This window comes from Sander vitreus, chromosome 1 (genome assembly GCF_031162955.1).
Source record: "Sander vitreus isolate 19-12246 chromosome 1, sanVit1, whole genome shotgun sequence".
Classification (NCBI taxonomy): Eukaryota; Metazoa; Chordata; class Actinopteri; order Perciformes; family Percidae; genus Sander; species Sander vitreus.
Window position 1 is genome coordinate 20802224 of NC_135855.1, and position 22772 is coordinate 20824995.

At 38.9% G+C, this 22772-nt stretch overlaps 1 protein-coding gene across 1 annotated transcript; it reads right to left on the reverse strand.

The window, feature by feature from the left end:
- Positions 1-6187: 6187 nt before the first annotated feature.
- LOC144523178 (uncharacterized) lies at positions 6188-22547 on the reverse strand. The gene is made up of 2 exons (XM_078258569.1): positions 22015-22547; positions 6188-6437 (listed from the first exon to the last, which is right to left on the reverse strand). The coding sequence occupies exons 1-2, from the start codon at positions 22104-22106 to the stop codon at positions 6188-6190; spliced, it is 342 nt and encodes a 113-aa protein (XP_078114695.1). The 5' UTR covers positions 22107-22547.
- Between the last annotated feature and the right edge of the window lie 225 nt (positions 22548-22772).

Genomic DNA, 22772 nt, shown 5'->3' on the forward strand with positions numbered 1-22772 from the left:
TTGGTTTTAAATGTGCTCTATAAATAAATTGACTTGACTTGACTATATTGAAATTGCTATGTAATAGTTACCTTGCATGGAAGCTGGATTATTGCGATATCACAAGATCACGTAAAATCACAAAAGATCACAAAAATCCATCTTGTCAGGCTTCAAGTAATGTGTTCGAACAGCAGCGGACCGAACCAATCAGCGTCCGGTGAGAAGCTACTGCAGCCAGAGGCATGGTTTAGGTGTGTGTGACACGTTATTATGGAACCCACGTAACTTCTAGGAAAGGCCCGCTCTACGAAGCAGCTCGATTGGTTGGGGTTAGGCATTGACCTTGAGTGGTTAAGTTTAGGATAGCATGATTGGTCAGGGGATAGGACCTGAACAAATAGGGTAAGCATGGACGCCTGGCCAATAGTAGTGTGTGAATGCTATTGAAGGGCGGGCCTTTCCTAGAAGTTGCGTGGGTTCCATAATAACGCGTAAGACGACCACGACTGTTTGTTCAAAACAACAATGGCGGAGGTGATAGACAGATGGTTCATCCAATCACTTGGCAGGGATTATTTAAAAGTGCCTGCTCTTTTCCAAACAGTTTCCAGTGACGGCTCCCAGATGGTTCTGTGTTAACAAACCATCTGAGGCCTCAGGTTAATGTAGGAGTGCAATTTTAAAAATGTTAAACAGCTGTGATTTTATTCATAACTTACATAATCAACAGGTTCTTAACAAGTTATAGGAGATGAAAGTGTTACTTGGTGACCATTGATTCATGGGCCATAATGACAACTGTTGTTGTCTTGGCTGTTATGTGGTTAATGAGCATTTTTCACTGCAGGCATTTTGAGTTGTAATTAGCAGGAAAAGCACAGGTGTTACTAATAACTTTAACGATGGCTCTGTTTCCAGCTGTGATAGTGTGACAGTGAGCCAGCATGCACAATAGCACCCTGAAACTAAAGCAGCTACATGGAATTCAGCCATTTTTAATATTATTTACACACCTGCTTCTCATAAAAAAAGGCCTACATGCATGTCTGCATTACCCTCAACCAAAAATGTTTTTTGTTTTAGATATAGATTAGATATAGATATAGATTTATGTTTGAATAAATTGTGAATTGATTCTTTCTGTAGATAAACAATCGCCTCACATCAAGAGAGGTAGACGACAGATAGCTTGTTAGTTCTTTGTAGGCTAAATGACTCTTTTGAGCTTACTTATCTTCTTAAAAGCTCAGAAGTGGAGCTGACACCGTCAGTCTGTGAAGCTATGCAGCAACAAGGAGCATTAGCTAAAGCTAAAAAAGCTACAGCACAAGTTTGTTTACTTTGTCACTCTGGAAAATGTCTAATATGTCTTCCTTTTCATAATAAAAAAAACTATTAACAATACAGTACATAAATCAAAATATTATTTTTGACAACAAAAAGGGATGACTAAATGTCATCTCAGTAGGACTTTAAACACTTAAAAACTCAGAGAATCTGCTTCATCAGGAGTGTGTGGGTGGGGTTTGATCAGATTCAGATTGGACTGACGGTGTTGGTAACATAGCCAAACAACCCCACAACTGTCATTATGTTTTGAAATATCCAAAACTATTCTAACCGAGTGTTCATGTAGGACCACATCACTTATAGAGAAAAGCTGATTGATATTTCGGTATGTAGACCACAAATACAGGCTTTAAATTGAATTTATAGAAAATAATCACAACTGAAATCACAATATTGGAGTAGATATTTTCCTCAAATAATTCAGCAGCCATATATTTACCCCAGTGACAGGGTTGCTATTCTGTAGTTGGACAATGCATCTACCACTCAATCCAAAGTGCACCATGGCTGCTACAAGTTTGTGTTTTCTCTGGATTGTATACTGTAACAGCAAAGTTTCATCTAACTTTCATTCACCCTCTGCCTCTACAGCTCTAGTACTACAATCCACCTCTGCTCTTACTTCAATCATGTCTGCAAAGGTAAGAAAATAAAACTGATTTAGGCCAGACGGCTCACTGCCAAGGATTATGGAGCAGAGCACTCAAGGTTGTTGAGATATTTTCGCCTCTGCCTCAAAAGTAGAAACTGACAGGAAACTTCATGCCAGCAGTCAATCAAATTGATGTGTATGTGTATGGGGTGCCGAATGTAAAAGTTCAGTTAAAATTTTTTAGCTGATAAATTTTCAATATTTAGCTCACTTTCCTCCCATTTAGCGCATTTTCCTCACATTTGAGATAGAAATTATATATATATATATCTAAATGTTAAATGTTAAATCTAAATGTTAAATCTAAATGTTAAATATATATCTAAATGTTAAATCTAAATGTTATATCTAAATCTAAATGTTAAATCTAAATCTTAAATATATATCTAAATGTTAAATCTAAATGTTATATCTAAATGTGTCGCCAAGTGTAAAGCTAAATATTTAAAAAATATTCAAATCCCCAAGGAAACCACGCCCACTGCAGTGGCTTCACCCAGTGATGCCCCAGCAAAGGGTATCTCTGCTGTAGCCAGTGGGTACTTGGAAAGATTGTGGAGCAGCTGAACTAATCAAAATAATAATTGAATTATGATTGATTTAAAACAATATATCAGCTAAAACAGCTCTACACATGTTCAAACATATAGCGAAGTAATCAATGGCAGAAAAAAATTGCTAAAAGTGGCCTACTGACTTAGCTAAAAGTTGAAATGATTAGCTAAAAGTAATGGATGACTTTTGAAACATTAACCACACTTCAAGTAAAAGGTCTAGTTAGTAGAATTTCTGACCAAACCAACCTAAATGTTTACAGTTCAATTGCATGAAAATGTAAGAATATTCACTTTAATATGATAAATAGTGTTAACACATTGGGAATTGATAGGGCGGGGTATGTGAGTTTATATGACAGGGCTGTGGGGGAACCTCAGACCAGAAGGGTTGGAAAGCACTGATCTACAGTATTTTATATTATTGACCGACCGGTATATTACAGACATGCCTTAATAGTTGTGTTAACCACAATACCGTTGTTTGAATTACATATCTCCGTGTGTGACTAACGTCATCTTTCCCAAGCAATCTAACATTAGCCCAGCATGGATAAAGTCCAGCTATGCATCCAACATATTCATCCGAGCACAACTAAAATGTCACAATCCAGCCACTTGTAAGAAGTTTGTGATACTGGTTACATAGCTGTTTATCGTGTTTTATTAACCTTAATTCTGTTTGCCATGGCTATATTTTATTGGCTTGCAAAGTAGCTATCCGTTGCTAACGCTAACTAGCTAATTTATGTCAAAAAGCAGTAGCTAACTAATGTTACTGCCAAGATATGGTTTCATTGTAAGACAGTGTAAACACATGACAACACTTGACGAGTCTTACAACACCTCTCTGGTCTCTAGTGAAATCATATCTTGGCAGTAGTTAGCTAACGTTTCTGCTTTTTGAGATAAATTACCGTTAGCAACGGATAGCTTCTTCGCAAGCTAATATAGCAACATAATTCAGGTTAATAAAAGATGGTAATGTAACCAAAGTATTGAAAACTACTTACATGTGGCTATAGTGTGACAGGCCTACTGCTGTTCAGTCTCGCATTGCGAGACTGAGCTAACTTAGCTAGTTACAGTGCTGCGAGGCCTGTTCAGATGACATGTCGGCTGCAGTGTGAGCTTGATTGCTTGTGAAGAATGAGTCAAACTAACGTTAAACACACAAGGAGATATGAGTCAAACAAAACAACGGCATTATAGTACACACAAATATTAAGACATTTCTGTGATATAAGTCAATAATACAAAATACTGACCGAAATGTGTTTTAATCCAGTAACATTAGTCGAACAGCTCCACTGTAGTCAGTATTTACTGTACCAACAGGTGTTGACTGAAAATTGCGGTGCAGCGTTATTTGAAGCCACTGCAGTGGGCGTGGTTTCCCTGGGGATTTGAATATTTTCTAAATATTTAGCTTTACACTTGGCGACACATTTAGATATAACATTTAGATTTAACATTTAACATTTAGATATATATTTAAGATTTAGATTTAGATATCATATTTAGATATATATTTAAGATTTAGATATAATATTTAGATTTAACATTTAACATTTAGATTTAGATTTAACATTTAGATTTAGATATCATATTTAGATATAAATTTAACATTTAGATTTAGATATAATATTTAGATTTAGATTTAACATTTAGATTTAGATATAACATTTAGATATAAATTTAACATTTAGATTTAGATATAACATTTAGATTTAACATTTAGATATATATTTAACATTTAGATTAAATTTAACATTTAGATTTAGATATAACATTTAGATTTAACATTTAACATTTAGATTTAACATTTAACATTTAGATATATATTTAACATTTAGCTTTAGATTTAACATTTAGCTTTAGATTTAACATTTAGATTTAGATATCACATTTAGATTTAGATATAACATTTAGATTTAACATTTATAGATATAATATATCATTTCTGTCTCAAATATGAGGAAAATGCACTAAATGTGAGGAAAGTGAGCTAAATGTTGAAAATTTATCAGCTAAAAAATTGTAACCGAACTTTTACATTCGGCACCCCGTATATGTGTGTGTATGTGTGTGTTGCATCATTCAGGTATGCAATGTTGTGCAGTTTCATCCTTGACTGTCAACCCTACCCTGTGACTTCTTCTTTCCAACTTCAACCCTCCACATCAATAATGGGTTAACTTGTGTGAACTGTAATCATAACGAGTCCCACTCCTGCCCTGATGAAGAGGGGAAGAATAATGACTCCTTACACCAGGCTGCTCTCAATTAAGGCAAGCTAACATACTGAACACCCAATGAGCACACACACACTAAAATCCCACATATACACACACACACACACACACACACACACACACACACACACACACACACACACACACACTGCAGACTGCCAACATGGAGAGGAAGGATGGGGGCAGATGAGGAAACATCACACTGTGAACATTTATTACAGGAGACATCTACAGAGGTTCAAGACATAAAGGAAGTAGTGTGGGACACACACACACACACACACACACACACACACACACACACACACACACTGAGTAGTGCTGTGCAGGAGAGAGATTTATCTGTATCTGTGTGTCCACTGTGGTCCCATGCCACCAAAAAACAGCCTTACCAAGCATGCATTAGTAGCAGGTTGGCATGCTTTTACATCATAAACCGTTGGTTGCTTTCCCAAAAGCCACATCACTCATAAACACACACACACACACACACACACACACACACACACACACACACACACACACACACACACACACACACACACACAGAGGTACGCACACAAGGCTTGCACACACGCACAAGTACGCATGAGTTGAGAGTGGGCCAAAGGCAGTTCTCAGCTCAATGGACAATCCCAGAGTTATTAAAGGTTTTTAGGTCCAAGCAGCTTACCCAATCATTTATCAGATTAATACTTTTCATGAGAATAAACCAGTCATAGAGAGAGACATATGGAATGTGTTAAACTGTGCTCATCTGAAAATCAAAGAAATATTGTATAACCAAAGGTCACGCTGTGTGTGTGTGTGTGTGTGTGTGTGTGTGTGTGTGTGTGTGTGTGTGTGGTTTTGAGTGTACGTGTGTGTGTGCATGTGAGGTGTGTATTAGTGCTGTAGCTTCTGCAAATATTTAATCCGAATTAAACCATTAGGAGAAAAAAATGTGTTTGGACTTCTCTGACATTTATTCTGCCTTGAAATACAGTAACTGTAATTTAGTAAATGTAATCACAGCTTATATTTAATGCAGGCCTATAAAATAATATTGCTACAGAAATACAAAAAATCAAAACAACAACGATATTTTCAGAAAAGGATTTTCCCAGCACCCCCCTCTGAGGTAGTATATGTTATTATTATTTTAGATGAGTGGGTCTTTTAAATAAAAAATTGTGTTCCTTCAACATCTCTCTGTCTCCATTAGGGGCTGCAACACAAACTAGAAAGATAAATTACAGTTTTTGATAATCAAATCATTTTTTCGTCATTTTTTAAGCCAAATGCCAAATATTTGCTGGTTACAGCTTTTGAAATGAGAGAAAATAATCAGCAGATTAATAGATAATTATTAGTTGCAACCTTAGTATCCTGCACTCCTCCAATGTGTGTACATGTTAAGTTGATGTGATCCAGTCGTGAGTGAGCCTTACATTGGAGTCAAGCAGATCCATGCTGTCCAGGCTCTTGCTGCGGTGAATGCGGCCTTTGATGCGGCGCAGGGAAGGTTTACCTTGGCTCATGGGCAACGAGAGGGTGGAGGTGGCAGTAATTGCCATAGCACCAGCGCCACCGGTAGCACCTGTAGGCTCATCCGAACACCCGGGAGCACCTGAGGGGGATGTTTCTTCATCTTGCGGGGTCACCCTGAGAAACAAAGATTATATCAGAAATGATGCAGGCCACGTCGGCAAAGCAGGATAATACATAATTTTTAGTGATGGCAACATTGATGATCATAATAGCTTTTATTTACTGCCACATTGCCTGTCTGAAGTCGCACACATCTTCTCTTGAAAAGAGAAAACAAAAACAAACAGAGAAACCAAGTTTCTTTGCAGAAATATAGATGTGTTTCCTAGGTTTCTCTTAAAGTGGCCATATTATGCTCATTTTCAGGTTCATAATTGTATTTTGAGGTTGTACCAGAATAGTTTTACATGGTTTCATTTTCAAAAAACACCATATTTTTGTTGTACTGCAGCTCCTCTTTTCACCCTGTGTTCAGGTCTCTGTTTTAGCTACAGAGTGAGACCTCTCACTGCTGTAACATCTTTGTTGGCAGTCGCACATGCGCAGTCGCTAGGTAAGATCACATCATCTAGCTAGCTGTTTGTTTCTACAACTTCAGTAGTACAAGGCAGGATTAGCTGGGAGACTTCTTTTAAAGGAGGGCGCACTTCCAACTTTGCGTGGAATACCTGCAGAATAGGGACATGTAAGTAGTTCTTTTGTAGATTATGGTGAACTAGTGTGTGCTGTAGCAGTGTTTTGCCATTCAGAACGAGCTAGGATGCTACGGTTAGCCACCTCGTTTCGGCTAGTGACGTAAAAAGCCGTGCAGATTTTGAACAGCTCACCCGGAGACTGAAGGCAGGACACATTCAGAAACACGCATCTCACTCAAAACAGCATGGATGTTTTTTTTTCCAAGTTTGTATGCGTGTGGAAGCACCAGACACACAAACTAACACCCCAAATCCCAGAAAAAGTGTTTTTTTCATAATATGGGCACTTTAATCCTTTACCCAATCCCTTACTGAACTCAGGTTACTGCAGAAAGTCGACAATAATCAGGGTATTTAAAGCTGCATCAGTGTTGTTTTCAGCAGCAGCAGCAGGAAGCTGTTTTTAGCTGCTGAACATTGTAAGTAAATGCTTAAGAGCCAGATATTTGCCTTAATAGTTAATAGGCCATGTGGTCTGACTTCAAATTAATGCTAATGTTGCTCTGAATCTGCTGGATGTTTTAATAGGTAACTGGTTGCAAACACGTTTGTCATAAGGTGATAGTATGTCTGGGTAGTCTTTACAGCTTTTTTGTGCCCAAAGAATCTGTTAATGAAGATGTAAGTGCATTTAAATGTACTGTGTGTCACCTACATGTACCTGTTACATTTTAATCAAAGTTTAATGTATAGTACAAACACATCTGAGACATCTGTGCATGGCTTAAACTCTTGAATGTTTCTTATGTTGTATAGCTGTGGGCTCAACAACTTGATGTAACCACAGCCATTAAATAACACATGATTCACAATGACCACGTCAAGAACAATCCACACTGCTAGCAGGCACTGGTGCATATCTGAGGGAAAACATAAAGATGCCTAGATTTAAGTGACATAACTTTCATCTTGCTGTCTTTACATTTTAAAGGACATCCTTTCCTGTTGGCTGTACTTGCATTCCAGCATGTGTGAATAATTGGGCTGAATGTCAGCGGGAAGCTTGCAGATGGAGAATAGGTATGGAGCATCCACTTGTCTTCTATTATTAAGCCACAACGAAGCTGCTTTGTTTCTTACATGTATGGCTGCAAAGGAAGGGAATTAAATCCAAGTTAACTTAAGGTGAATTGCTAAGAAAAAAACCACTCACTGTAATTCTGACAATTTTCAACCACATGCCTAAAATAAAAAATAAAATAAAATAAAATACAAAGAATGGAGTGGACCAAAGTTATTTAAAAAGGGAAATGTTTTGAGATGGAAGTTTATAACCCTACATACATGTGGACTAATGACTACTAGGGCTAGCAGACAAAAAATGTTATATACTGTATGTTGAGTGTATTGTGCATAATTAGCTTCTGCAATCTACAACAAACTCAATGTAGCCAACTGGAGTTAAAACAATCAGCCGATAAATACATTAGTCAATTCACAGAAAATTAAGCATAAACTATTTTAATAATCAAATCATTTTTGAGATTACTTTTCAAGCAAAAATCCAAACATTTACAGACCTGTGTCAACTTCTTTTAATTTATGCTTTTCTACATTACATCTTTTGGTGTTTAAGTGTCATTGCTGGGAAATGGCGACGAGCATGTTTCACAATTTACGGACATTTTATAGAGTAAATGATTAATCAGTCAAACGTGAAAATAATCTAAAGATTAATACAAATAATCATTAGTTGCAGCCCTATAGCCAGACCAGCAGTGCACTCACATAGCAAGCTGCTAAAAGAGAGGATGGACAATTTTTTTGTCAAGATAAACCTACTGACTGACAGCTTGTCAGTCTCTCTGGGAAAGGAGAAGACTGGATAAAAGCTCTTGATAAAAACAGATTCATCCAATCGCAACAGGCAACATGGCAACGTAACAATGAAGGCAGATCACCTTACTGTTTACGTCTGGCAGCAGCTGGTGCTCTTTGGTTAAGTCCATAAAACCAAACTCGGATATTGGCACTTCAGACCAAGTTAGCAGTAAAAGGATAACACATGTTCTTCTAAATGGATGCTTAGAAGTCCACAAAGGTGCGAGGTGCTGGCACTGGTTCTGGGCTAGTCTGTCCACCGTCCACTGAGACATCCACTCGCTATAATAGGCATGACTGACATCAGATTGGCTCCTCTCAAGTGCAGGGCTTTTTCAAAACATATGATTCATTTGGTCATTTTCTTGCCGTTTATTCCCGACGTGCTGTATGTTCAAGGGCCTTAATGCTTATAGTTACATATGGTTCCAATAATGCTGACTACTCTGTTACAGTCCAAGAGTACTTCATAGTTCCTAATATGTAATTAGTGCCATTCAATCCCTGTCCACTACTGTGTTCTGTGCACAATGCCCACACACGTGTGTATTTATTAACTCCACACAAACACTGAATCTCTGTCACTGTAATCCCAGTGTTGCTTTTACAAGGGGATTCCATTCACACATCCAGCAGCAGCTTATGAAGCTATCTGGGTTTTAACACTGTTTCTAAGAATGAGAAGAGCTGACATGGATTGTATATGTGTGACTCAAGGAGGGCACTTTACAACCTGTAGCTTACTCACTAATCCTCTACTAATAAATAACATCACTTAGGAGAAACAGGAGGAAAGTGAGACAATGAAACATGGACGATTGGACTCAAGGATTGGATACAGTGTTTCCTTTACACTGTATATTTTGCTATGAAAGTTTCTGACGACGAGTAAAAATGTAATATAATTTGAAGTGCACTTTGTAATTTGACTTGCAATGAAAATTTTCCAGAATCATGTGATTCTGAATGACTTTGAAAAAAGCAAAGCTGCACATGTATTTACTTTTAGCAGATGTCCATTGTGCTATTTTTGACTTGACTTGTTAAGACAGAAACACTGCATTTTGTTTATTTGTGTACAAATATTAAAACTATACAGGACACCAGAAGGAGCAGAAGCATGACTGCTCACTTGCCGCTGGCCTATGAATGATTTTTCATCAGTGATGCTGCAAGATTTTAGGAAGATATATTGCGCCATGCAAGCCAGTGGATTAGTCACAGTCGTACTGTCTGTGCAGACAGAAGTTAGTTTCACTTTTCACTGCCTCTGGAGAAATATGGAGAAACTCACAAACAGGCTGGAGTGCACTCACAATGCGTACACAAAGGGACCCCTTCAGTGCAAACAACAGGCAATGCTGGCATCTTACAGCACAAAAATAAAGAAATAACAAGAACCATTAGGCACTGACTGCAGTGAGAGGTGAAGTTTATGAATATTACATGAGACTTCAGCCCAAAATAGAGAATTTCCCTCCAGCCCTGAATTTAAGAGGTCATTAGCAAAGCTTTAGATTACCTCATCCCAGCAATGTGTAAATGTTAGAGACTAATTATAGAACAATTATTAGTTAATTCATAGATTAAGGAATCAGCAGAAAAAAATGTGTTCTTCAGTTATAATATTGTTAAAGCATAATTACAAATGACTACATTTATCAAAAAATATGAATGAATACAAAAAAGGCTTTTGTTGCAGCAATACAGCCTAACATCACACTATAAGAACATCATCAAAAGATTATCAAAGTTCATTTTGGGATTTTGAAACAGCAGTTGACCAAAGAATCTCAACACTGCATCCATTTAGTAGCTGTTCTGGAGGTTTCAGTCATATCACATGAACTTCATCAGCAGTTGGAGTTTGCCTAGTTGTCGTACAAGTGCAATTTCTTTTTTTTTTTAAAGGCAAAAGAATATATATATATATATAGTGTATATGATGTGGTTACGGTTCATTGCATAATCTGCCACAACACAACAATAATGTGACAGTGTTGTGATAAGAGATTTTGAAAATACTATATATATAAAAATATATAGTATATTATATTACCAACACATATTAAAAACTAGAACATAATACTGAGCTGTCATTGCAAATCAATCCCTTACAGCATATACTTCAGATTAACATTACTGTAAAGCCTCATATTAAGGTGTTTTTCATATAGAAGGACCTTGAGATAGGATTATTTTGTCAAAATACAATGTTCCAGGTCACTTATTTACCTTCGTGCTCATATTTCCTGTTCTATACTCTATAGTGTATATAAAATTGTGCCCAAACAGATTTACACGTCATCAGTCATCTACAGAATGGTCAGCTATATTTAACATTTGAGCACATATTTTAATGTAAACCAGTGACATATTTTTTATAAGCTTGTAAACACCAGTTTAACTAGCCTGCTCCATGGGTGTTAAAGGGGTTGGGGGGTTAATAGGGTAGTACATCCTCCTGTTACCACAGAGGTATTATGTTATGACAGATTTTTAGATGGAGAGCACTTTGCTGAACAATTGGTTCCGCTCAGTGAGGGCTACAGGGACAAAAGCAGGTGTGTCTCATCCTCATCCTGACACTTTTACCTAAGCAGCAATGCTCCCAGTCACACAAATACATACCAGAGACATGATCCCATCACAGATTTCCTGTCCTCCTCTGCCCAGGTGGCTCTAAATAGAGAAGAGTGCCTTACAATGTTTTTCTCTTCAACTGCTTTTATATCACATCTAATAACAATGGACTGTGCTCTGACCAAAATGTTAAACAGAGCTTTGACGGGATGCCTTTTGATCCTGGGATTTGCCTTTGTTCATATCTTCCAGTTTATTGAGCGACAGTGGTGCATCCAAAATAGCTCCACTGACTTTTCCTCTTCCATTTAGATTCTCAGACCTATTCAAACAAGCTTTCCCTGCCAGTATGCTGGTCATTTGGTTTACTTTCCATGTAAAAACACTCACTAACTAAAGTGCCACTATTGCACAGGTGGGAAAAATAGGAGCAAAGAGACAGAGAAGCAGAAACTAAAAGAGACAGGTGAAATAAGCATGAAGGAGCATAGGGCTGAGAGGCAGAGGTGAAAAAAAAGGGGCCCGAAAGGCAAAAGGAGAAAGACCATAATGCAAAGGGACAAAATACAGAGGGACACTGTCAGCGTATGGCTGAGGTCATTCTCACTGCTTCGTAATGCCTGACTGTTCAGCTAGAAGTGATGGCAGCCGATGAACATGCATCATTCTGCTCACGGGCCCCCTTCTACATCAGAGGGGAAGTGGTGAAAAGAGGTGCATGACACATCCTACTTTATTAAGATAACCTCACAAACCCTCCCTAACAGAAGAATGAAACAAATGACACATATGTTGGCTGGCTAATGACATCCTTGAAAACATATGCAAAAGGAGAAAGAAAAGAATACAAGGAAACATATCAAAGCTTTTTATGTACTAGTTGGAGCCTGTAAGCTCTTTGAAAGTCACCTGGGCAGACAAGGATGCGACTGAAAATCTGTGGCAAGATCAAGACTCTGATATGGCCAGACAGGCCTGACAGATGGGCAGACCAGATTAGGCATATAGACATGTATCAAACAAGGCAGGACAACGCTCATGTCCGAGTGCTGTCTGACCCCTGTGGAGAGGAGGGTAACAGGCAGGTCATGTGTGCATAACACACATCAATACAAACACAAATTCAACTTCAGGGCACATTAAATCTCAATGTATGAGCAGAGGTCTGCAGTGAAGACAAGTTGTGATAAAAGTAGCCTGAGATGCTGCCATACCTATTGTATACCACATACACCATCCCAACAACCAACCATAAGCATGTTTTGATTTTTACAGATAACTGTCCTTTACAGGGAGATCAGCAAGTCTTAAATGATATATCAACAAACACAGGAAGAGGTGACAGTAGTAATAAGTGTAATTAGCTGTTAGTGTGGCTCCATCTATTTCTTGAAAATTGTTATCTTGCTGGTACATCGTATCCTGTAAAAACGAGGGGAGGAGATGTTACTTTCAAATCTTGCTAGCTTTTCAACATAACCAACCCTGCCTTTAAGTAATGGTCAGCAATAATATGTGATTTGCAGTTAATGGGCTTAGCCTTTTAGGTATTGTATCTTAATTTAAGTAGGTAATATGTAGGTGTAATATGTAATATGTAATAGGAAGTATGGTTTGCAACACTGTGTAGTCATAAATTATTTGATTGGTTAGTTGATATGAAATCTTACTGGAATAGAGGACATACTAAATAAAAAATGATAATCACTAAGGGTGCTTCACTAGGCAAAGACTTATTTCAGCCACTTTCTGAGTTCCAGACAGTCTGTACTACACTGCAGTATAATGATATTACATCATATTAAGAAAGATTAAATGCCTCAATTAAGTAACATTAGAAAATATTAAAATTGACTGACGGATATAAATCTGCCAAGCAGAGGAAAGGAAGAAAGAGAATAGATTGAGTTCTCTGTCAGACCAAAGTGGATCCCCTCTACTGTGTCCTTCTCTATTTGTGGGACAGCAGTGATGGATTCCATCTTGTCAGTCCCCTGTGAGCCATCGTGACAGTCGGGAGTCACCAGAGGCCGAGAACGTGTGACTCACAGATTCTAAAAGTCATTGCTGCTCGCCGTCTGGCTCTGACTGGAGACGATGAGTCTCTGATAGGCCTTTGTTACCATCACCAAAAGGCTCTGTAAGCAGCCATTACCAGCAGACCCTTAGTTAGGCTCACCATTACATGAATCCAGACATGCATGTGTGTAAGAGCTGCAGTCAGACTTAGGGAGGACACGGCTGCAGGGTAGTCACATTTGCACCGAGCAGTAACAGGAAAGTACAGATAGTTCAGATTGGTACGCACCTTATCAACCGAATATGGCTCAATATCATTTCAAATATTTCAATACCGGTGCCAATGCAATACTTGAGTTTTGGTAACAATGCTAAATATTTATAAATACATTTTATACCTTATTTTGAGGAGTATAAAAATGCCTGAATAAAATACAATTTAAACTTTAAACTCAATAAATATTTGCTCAAAGAAGAAACATCTTTTCAGGTTGTAATACCTGACATTTAGGTCAGTAATCCACAAGTATTAAGGTTCAATACCCTGCTCTACAGAAGTTACAAGTCTAATAAAGTACACTTTATGTCTTGGCACATGCAGAACATACATTGAAATGTGCAATTTGCGCCCCAAAAGCTTCGGCGGTGTGTTGGGCAACCTTTCTGTTGTTGTTGTTTTCTGTCAACCCAACCATGCTAGCCTGACTTTGTTTTCAATCAGTACACGTAAAGTGTGTTGCAGCTCGCTGGGAGGAGAGTGGGCTGATGCAGCTCGGGAGACATTCTCCAGAGAGCCGATGGGGGTCAGCGAACCGTAAGACCCAGCCCGTTGTACGGCTCATTTTCTGTAGCCAATGTTGCAAGAAAGCACAGTGGAACCAGCAAGCCAGCCAGCAAATAAGCGGACAGCTGGCTAGTTAGCCAGTTAGGATATTTATATGGAAGTAAGTCCGTTGCCATAGCAAAGGTACTCATAAAAATGCCCGACGCTCTGACCATTCTGCCACATTTATTTGAAAAAGAAAATCCTTTCTATCTTTTTTTTGATGAGTAGCCCTATGTGGAACTTGTTATTACTTTGGACAGCTACATGAATATGAGCATGTCATATAAGCATTGGTAGATTAGACTCTCCTTTTAGAATACAAAAGAACGCCCAGTTATAAAAAAAAAATCCAGACACAGTGCAAGGCAGATTGTCTAAAGCTGTATACAGCACAAACCTTAAAAGTTTGTCGTCTTCAGGGGCGGAAGGCGTAAAAGGGAAAAATTATAAACTGGAGTGAAATGCTGTATTATTACAGATTGTACTTAGTCTGGTACCTATGGGTACAAATAAAGTAACAAATACATTAACATGAGTAATCTGATAATTTTTTGCATTAAACAGTAGCCGTTCAACAAAGGAGAAGCACAAAAAGTAAAATTTCACGGTTATCAGCATTCATATTGGGCCTGAAAAGTTATCACTAAAGGCCCTAACCCATCTACACTCACACACACCCACAAACAAACACGTAAACACACACCCACAGGAAGCTCGGAGAGTGGGTGGGGGTGAAACATGAGTCAATAAACCCTGTGTAATCTGTTCCCTTTAGTGGCATAAACCATCTGAGAGGAGATTACAAGCGTTCTGCCAAAATAAGAACATGCGAGTTCCTAATGGACAGAAACAGTGAATACAAAAACACACAAACACGTGTTGTGTGCACCTTTGGATATACCCTATAAAGAACTATGGAGAGTAACAGTAGTGTGTTCAAAGACTGGCATGAAGTCAGGATTTGTGTGTTTAAGATCATATTTCATGACTTTAATAAAAAAAAATTTAAAAAAGTGAGACAGAGAGAAAAAAGATAGTATTTCAGCATGTTTTTCAGAAAAGTACTGATTATCATGACAGGCCCACCCTAGACTTGGGCTCCTGCTGAGGTAACTAATGCGCTGCACTGTCAGTTTGTGTGAGATTACGCATCATGGCCTCCATGAATGGAACTGGAAGAGTGGAGGGGGTAGGACAGGAGTTGTTTAACGTGTGTGTTCCTCTGAAGAGCTGGGAGGGAGGACGTGTGAACAGGCAAATCAGAGGGCAGAAGGGCTGCTGCATGCGTGTGTGTGTTGGGGGGAAGAAGGGATGCTGACTTTATGCATCATTAAGCAGGTGGACTGAGAACACCAGGCGTAGCTGTCATTGGGAGCAGAGTAGACATCTGGCACACAATACAAGACAATACACCCACATGTTAGGAAGAGCTGTGACCAGTTTAAACACACGTCATCAGGCTAATTATTATTTATGGATCATCTCAAACTAATTACAGGGCTGTCGTTATTACAGACCACCGTGTTTCGTTTAATAAAATGTTTTTGTGCAGAGTAATGGAGTCATATACTGTAGAACCTTCTGTTTGTTGTTATTCAGTGCCTTCATATAAACTCTATTTATTTGACTATAATCAGAATAAAACAATACTCATATTATTACAGCTAAAAACCTTAACCAAGTAATCTAACATTGAGGTTGTAATCGGATCAAGCATAACTCGATTAACAATGCTGATGAATGAATTCCAGATGACTTAGTGAGAAAGCCACTTTTTGAATGGGCTCTCTTAATACACAAGGATATACCAAGGTTATTGTTATTGTTTTTGTTTTGTTAATATATTTAAATGTAACTCGTATTGCCTCAGGAACATTATACCAATTGAAATGGCGAATGCAGTTTGGTGTAAATGCTACAAAGTAAGCATTTTTTTAAGGGGGTCGAGTGTTTTTTTGGAAGATCATAAAACCATCTGGCGCACAACCTCCTCCTCATCTATAATAAGTGATGTCTTCATTGTGTCTCCTTGTTTTGGTTTAAGGAACAACTATGTTGCCTCCCTTTGTGTTTTATGTTGCTATAAAAACATTACCTGAGCGTGCCCTGAGTGAGTTATAGATCATCTTGCTCCTGTATTCTTTGCTGTGACTCTTATAGGAGCCAAAACTTGTGCTATGTCTTAGATTTCACCATTAACATTTGTTCCTGCAGCATGTCCTTCATCGCAACTCTCAACTCAATGGACCACCAGTTGTAAAGTAAAGTAAAAGTAAAGTATACTTTATCTTATCATATATTAAGGTAAAAACTGCTCAGTCTGGTTTCTTTTGATGTTTGGATTCTGTACTTTTGCCACAAAGGTCAAAGAGGGAACTTGATGCAAAGTAGTGCACTGAATAAAAATTGCATGTTTATGTTTAACAATGGCGGAATAAATATGTTTTCCTGGGCATAGGCGGTTATAACAAATGGAGGGATGGAGGTGGATGAATGGATAGAGCTAAAACCAACAAAGTCCCTCCAGCATGCATCTACTATATTGCTACTCCCATTAGCTCAAAGGTTAGCATGCATCTGGATATAAACTTGACTATCAAGCAATTGATGTAAACTTGGGTTTTTTAGTAACATCTTTCAATTTTAAATCTTACATTGTTCACTTCAATCTGTGTATTCAAAGTAAGTGAGTTACTTGCGTGCTTGCAAGCCTACTGATTCTAGGCTCTGACTTCACCATGAATAAAGACAGACATGGCATGCAAGTGAATGCATGGGGTGACTCCATGAAACCTATACTGCAGGCACGCGTTGGTTCAGCTTCCCTTCGTTAAAGTGGCTGTCGGAGGCGATACAGTAATCCTGTTTTAATGGCTGTGCCCCTTCCCCCACCATGATGTGATGGCCTCAGACAAACCGCCGCTCCTCTCTTAAGGGAGAAGTGTCAAAATCAAGTCACCATTGTGTCCTTTGCAACACATTTGACAGCAGTCATGAGCTAAGAGGAGAAACCCAATCCTTTTCCCCTGTGTGATGACTTGTGATTCAGTCAGATGTGTTGCTAAGGCTTGTTCCTATATATAGGATGAACTCAACAGGAACCAGCTTGGACATTCATTACAATAAACCAGTGTTTGTCTTCTCACTGTGAAGTAATGCCAATCTAGAAGGATTATACCTTGTGCTTAATGTTATCTATGTGGATTACAGAAGGAGAAGAACTGAATGTGCCCATTGTATGAATTTTGAGGGCCTATTATTAGACTGAACACTACTCTCCTCTGTATTGTTTTTGGATTTTCCTTTTTTTAAATGTATGAGGCTCCTAACATCAGTGAGGAAAAGGAAGAGACTTACAGAGTTTACCACAATGTAGTATCGTGTAGTCGGACCACACAGCGCTGTGTAAGCGCTTGAGAATGGTCTGGAAGCACCCATTATCATTCTACTATAGGGGGGAAAATGTGCTGGCTTAAAACAATCACAATTGTCTTGGGCGGCGCTAAGCCCTGGATGCAGTGAAGGTGCCCTTGGAAAATAGTGGAGATAGCGGAATGGGAGGAGATTGCCGACTGAAATAGCCAGCTAATGGCAGGCTTATGCCTAAGGTTGGGTACCGAAACCTGTACTTTTACCGGTACGGACCGAATCACGTTGGTACTACCGAGTATTGGTTCACGTAAAATCAAACGGTGCCAAATTTCGGTACCTGAGAGTAAGCGCAAGCTTATCTGTCCTCTCTGCATATTGACAGAGAGCAGAGGTCCGACACACACACACGCGCAGAGGTTCGGACGGAGCAAACTACGTCAGCTCTGCAGTTTTGTTGAAGTCACAGTGAGTCACGGCAATGCCGATAAAGCAGTTTCAATTGTGGTTACAGGTTTTCCAAAACTTCACGCAGACATCTTTCACTGTGATATGATATTAATAGCGAGCCGAAAGCAGTTGCGGTGCTGTTGACATTACACTTCCTCTGAGACGAGCAGGCACAACGGTGGTTTCTGTGCCCTGGGGACTGACTGACAGGCTGAGGTTGTAAGGAAAGGCAACTTTTACACAAAGTGCTTTACATGAAAAATTAAAGAGCAATTAAAAACGGTCATGATGAATTAATGAGTTAACATCAACCTCTTGTTTCCTAATATCAACCAACTGATTTACTAAATGTACAAAACGATTGGTCAATTAATCGGTTAGTTGACTGACATCATTTACTTAGAATAATGACATTTTGAGATACAGCTAATCTTTTAAGAGATTTACAAGACAATAATACACAGTCATTTTCTGCTTCTGGCTTCTCAAATGTAAGGATTTTAACAACAATTAACAATTATTTTCATTATTTAAGAATCTGGTGGTTATTTCTCAATGAATCAACTAGTTGTTTGGTTTATAAAATGTCAGAAAATGGTGAAAAATGTCTATCAAACGCTGTGTTTTCAATTAATCAATCAATCAATCAACATTTATTTATATAGCACTTTACAGTAACCAAAAGGTATCCAAAGTGCTTCACATCAGAAACCAAGACTAAAACACGCATCATATAACATATCATACAATAAAAAGAATGAAACATAGAAACAATAAAATCAGAAAAGGTTACATAGAAATAGGAGAGGGAAATTGTCACACCACTATTACGTATTAAAAGCCATTCTAAACAGATAAGTTTTGAGTTTAGACCTAAAAAGCACTACATCTGTAGTCGTCCGAATTTCAGGGGGTAACTTGTTCCAGAGTGTCGGGGCAGCGACTGCAAAAGTCTGATCACCCCACCGTTTGTACTTTGACCTTGGGACTTCTAAAACCAGCTGATTTGAGGACCGCAAGGACCGGTTGTGCTCACGCAGGGTTAAGATCTCGGACAGATACTCCGGGGCCAGGCCATTTAAGGCCTTGAAAACAAACAAAAAAATCTTAAAATCGATTCTATAACGCACAGGGAGCCAATGTAGGGTGTAGAGAACGGGAGTGATGTGTGCGCGTCTAGATGTATTTGTTGAAAAGCGAGCAGCAGCATTTTGTACAAGTTGAAGTCGTGAGATGGAGGTCTGGGTCAGACCAACATAGAGAGCATTACAATAATCCAACCTTGAACTTATGAAAGCATGAATAGCCTTTTCTAGATCATGCTTGTTAAGGAAGGGTTTAACTTTAGCCAGGAGACGAAGCTGGAAAAAGCTCATTCTAACATTGCTGATTTGCTTATCAAATTTCATGTTGCAATCAAAAGTAACCCCCAGATTTTTGACAGCTAGCTTAAAGTATGAAGCCAGGGCTCCCAAACTCACAGCTGGATCGTTAGGCATACCTGAAGTACTAAAGACGATACACTCAGTTTTAGCTTCATTCAAATGAAGAAAGTTTTGTGAAAGCCACAACTTAATATCATTAATGCAAAATACAAAATCACCGTGTAAGTCTTTTAGGACACGCTAATTCACATCCAGAGTCGGCGTCCACACAATCGCATATCCAGCCAACCGCAGCGGACCATTCAGGCCAGCGCCATAAATTAAAATCAGCAAGATACCATCTTGAACAAAAGAAGAACTTAAAGACAAAAAAAACAGGAGTGTCCAAATCCCTCCATCCGATTTAACTTCATTCAGTTCATTTTTTTTCGGTTTTCCAACAGGGACGACAGAAGCGTTACTTGGCAACGACAGTTTGAGTTTAATTTTGTCTTTATCCATCACATAAGTCAAATAAAAGCAGCAAATCCTCACATTGGAAAAGCTAGAACCAGAATTAAAAAGGCAACGTGACCAACCAGTTTGTTTGTAATAATGAACCTCATCACCTGAAAGAAAACTTGATGAAGCGCTATTGGAAGACATGTTGTCATAGCTTCTTGGTACATAACGGCTACCGTAGTTGCAACACGCATTTGAAAAAGTGAGGCGCTAGAGAGCACTATTCGTTTGAATGCAAAATACAATTTCACCGCTAGATGGGAGAAATTCCTACACAATGTACCTTTAAAAATTTGTCTATCAAAGCAGTTGCCGATGTCTACAAATCGATTAATCAGGTCTATATCAGGGGTGTAACGATACATCGATCTAGATCGATGTATCGATTCAATGATCAACGATCCAATATCATCGATGTGAATTTAAAATATCGATGCATATCATCTTTAAGATGCACCTTATATTTTAAAATTCCCACTTCATATTTATTCTTTTTATTTAAAAAATAAAAAGTTTGGTTTTTTTGTCTGGAAAGAGCTCAGTAATAAAATTGTTAAATAATATTTTAGTTGCTTTGAGTTGATATCGATATATCGATCTCATGCCCCTGAACCAAATCAAATTGCAATCATATTGTGGCAGACATTGTGATATCAACACATACTGTATCCTTTTCCAAAGAATCAATATAATATTGTATTGTGATAACTTGTGATTTCAGCCGCTAGCCTATGTCGTTGTAAAGGGAAAATCTTTTGGATTTTAGTCTGTTGGTTGGACAAATCAAACATTTTGAAAATGTCACCTTGGATTCTGGGAACTTGTGATGGCTATTTTAAAGTATTTGGGGGAGTTTTATGCTTTATTAGATGATAAGAAACAAGGGGAGAGAGAAATGAGGAATGACATGCAACAAAGGTCCCTGGTCGAAGCCGAACTGTAGACATTGGTATATGGTAGGCACTTTAAACCCCACCAGCCCGGTGATGGCTATTTTTTAAAGCTATTTTATACCATTTTATACACCAAATGATTTATTGATTATCTTAAAAATAACCAATAGTTTAATTGATAATGAAAACAATCCTTACAATGCAGTACCAATAAAAAAGGCAAAAATAAGAAAAGCGAAACTGATGGTAACAGATGTTTACAAAAGCAGTGGGCAGGTGCGTTTGGTGGATGCAGCTGGGTGAAAAATAGATGGGTAAATAATAACAGACTTTGGTACGAATTAAACTAGGTGGGAAAAAATCATACATTAACACAGACACATAAGAAGTCAACAATGGTAAACCACTTAGCATCATTACTGTGATCTAAATGCAGGAGGCATGAAGCAGCTGAATAAGTTATGAGAGTGGAGAAACCAGCCGACATTTTTTTTTTTCAATCTACATTAGCTCACAGAAATATATCTGAGAACAGAGACATACTGGGATAACACATCACAAAATTACACACAGCTTCAAATGAACGATCGCTAAATGAAGGAGAAAGGGGAAGAAAAACCCGGAGTGCGAGCAGGTGCAACAATTGAAATCATTTCAAAGTGGACTGGATCGGACGGCGCTCACCATTGTTCTATACTGTTGTTGTAAATACACCTGCTCTGTATTGTCCGCTTCTCCGACCGCTGCATGCAAAACTCACCAGCGGATCATAACAAACAGGAGTCCACCAAGCGAAACACAGATAGGCTAAACACAGAGGGACGACACGCACGCATACGCACGAACGTAGCACCGTGTACGGCTGCACAGCAAGCTACTGAACAAACCTCTCGTCCCTGGCTAAATACCTGCTCTGTGTGAATGAATATGAAACAGTTGATGAAACATGGAGGTAGCCGACTTCCGCCAACAGATGCTCAGCTTCAACTTTACACGAGACACCGGGGAAGGAGGGAGCTTCTCATGACAACCAAGCTAATAGGCTAATTTTAAAGCTATTTTCTTCACATGAAAAGACACCACTACCTTTGCCACTCTTTTCACGCACGCTCCCATTCACACGCGCGCCTCCTCCTCCTCTCTACTCACCACAGCTGTCTCTTAGTGGGGAGGCAGTCTTTGTTGGAGGCTGTCACTCCCATGGCCATCTGCATCACCGTGATGTATTTCTGGTACTTCATTTTGTCCTCCTTTACTAATACTACTACCACTACTACTGCTGCTGCTACTACTACTTCTACTTCTACTTCTAGGAATCCGCGCGCCACAAAAGCGGCACAGGTGAGTGTGCATTCAAAGGTCTGTTATTGTCCCCTGGCACCCGCGGCATCTTCAATATCAAAAACAGCATTTCCACGTCTGGAGGACTGTTGACAGGGGAAATGTTCCCCGAGGAGCTCAACGAAAGGTACCACGCCGCCGCGACCCATGTCTCTAATCTCATTAGCGCTCAGAATAGATTGGCTAATCCATTCAATTTTAGTCAGGACTGGGTCATTGTTGCCCCGTAGCGGCCACTTCTTTCCTTCTTTCCTCTTTTTACCCCGTTTGTCTCTGTGGAGTAAAAGGGTCAAAAAAAGAGACAAACAGTGTCAGAGATAGGATGCAGCGGCGGTGGCACCCAAACGTCTGCGAGGTAGGAAGGAGAGAGCGTCTGTGTTCAACGAGAGAGAGAGAGAGAGAGAGAGAGAGAGAGAGAGAGAGAGAGAGAGAGAGAGAGATCAGAGGGGTGCCAGAGGATGAAGAGGAAGAGGAGATGAGGTGGAAGAAGAGAGAGGCAGCGATGTAATGGATTAAGAGGGGGGAACCTACTGCTGAGGTATCTCTCAGTATTGTAAAATTGAAGG

Excerpts from the sequence above, each read along its gene's own strand:
- LOC144523178 (XM_078258569.1), bottom strand. The coding sequence starts at position 22,106 with ATGAAGTACCAGAAATACATCACGGTGATGCAGATGGCCATGGGAGTG. Across the intron at positions 6,438-22,014 it reads CCCACTAAGAGACAGCTGTG|GGTGACCCCGCAAGATGAAG; the intron begins GTGAGTAGAGAG and ends TTTGTTTCTCAG.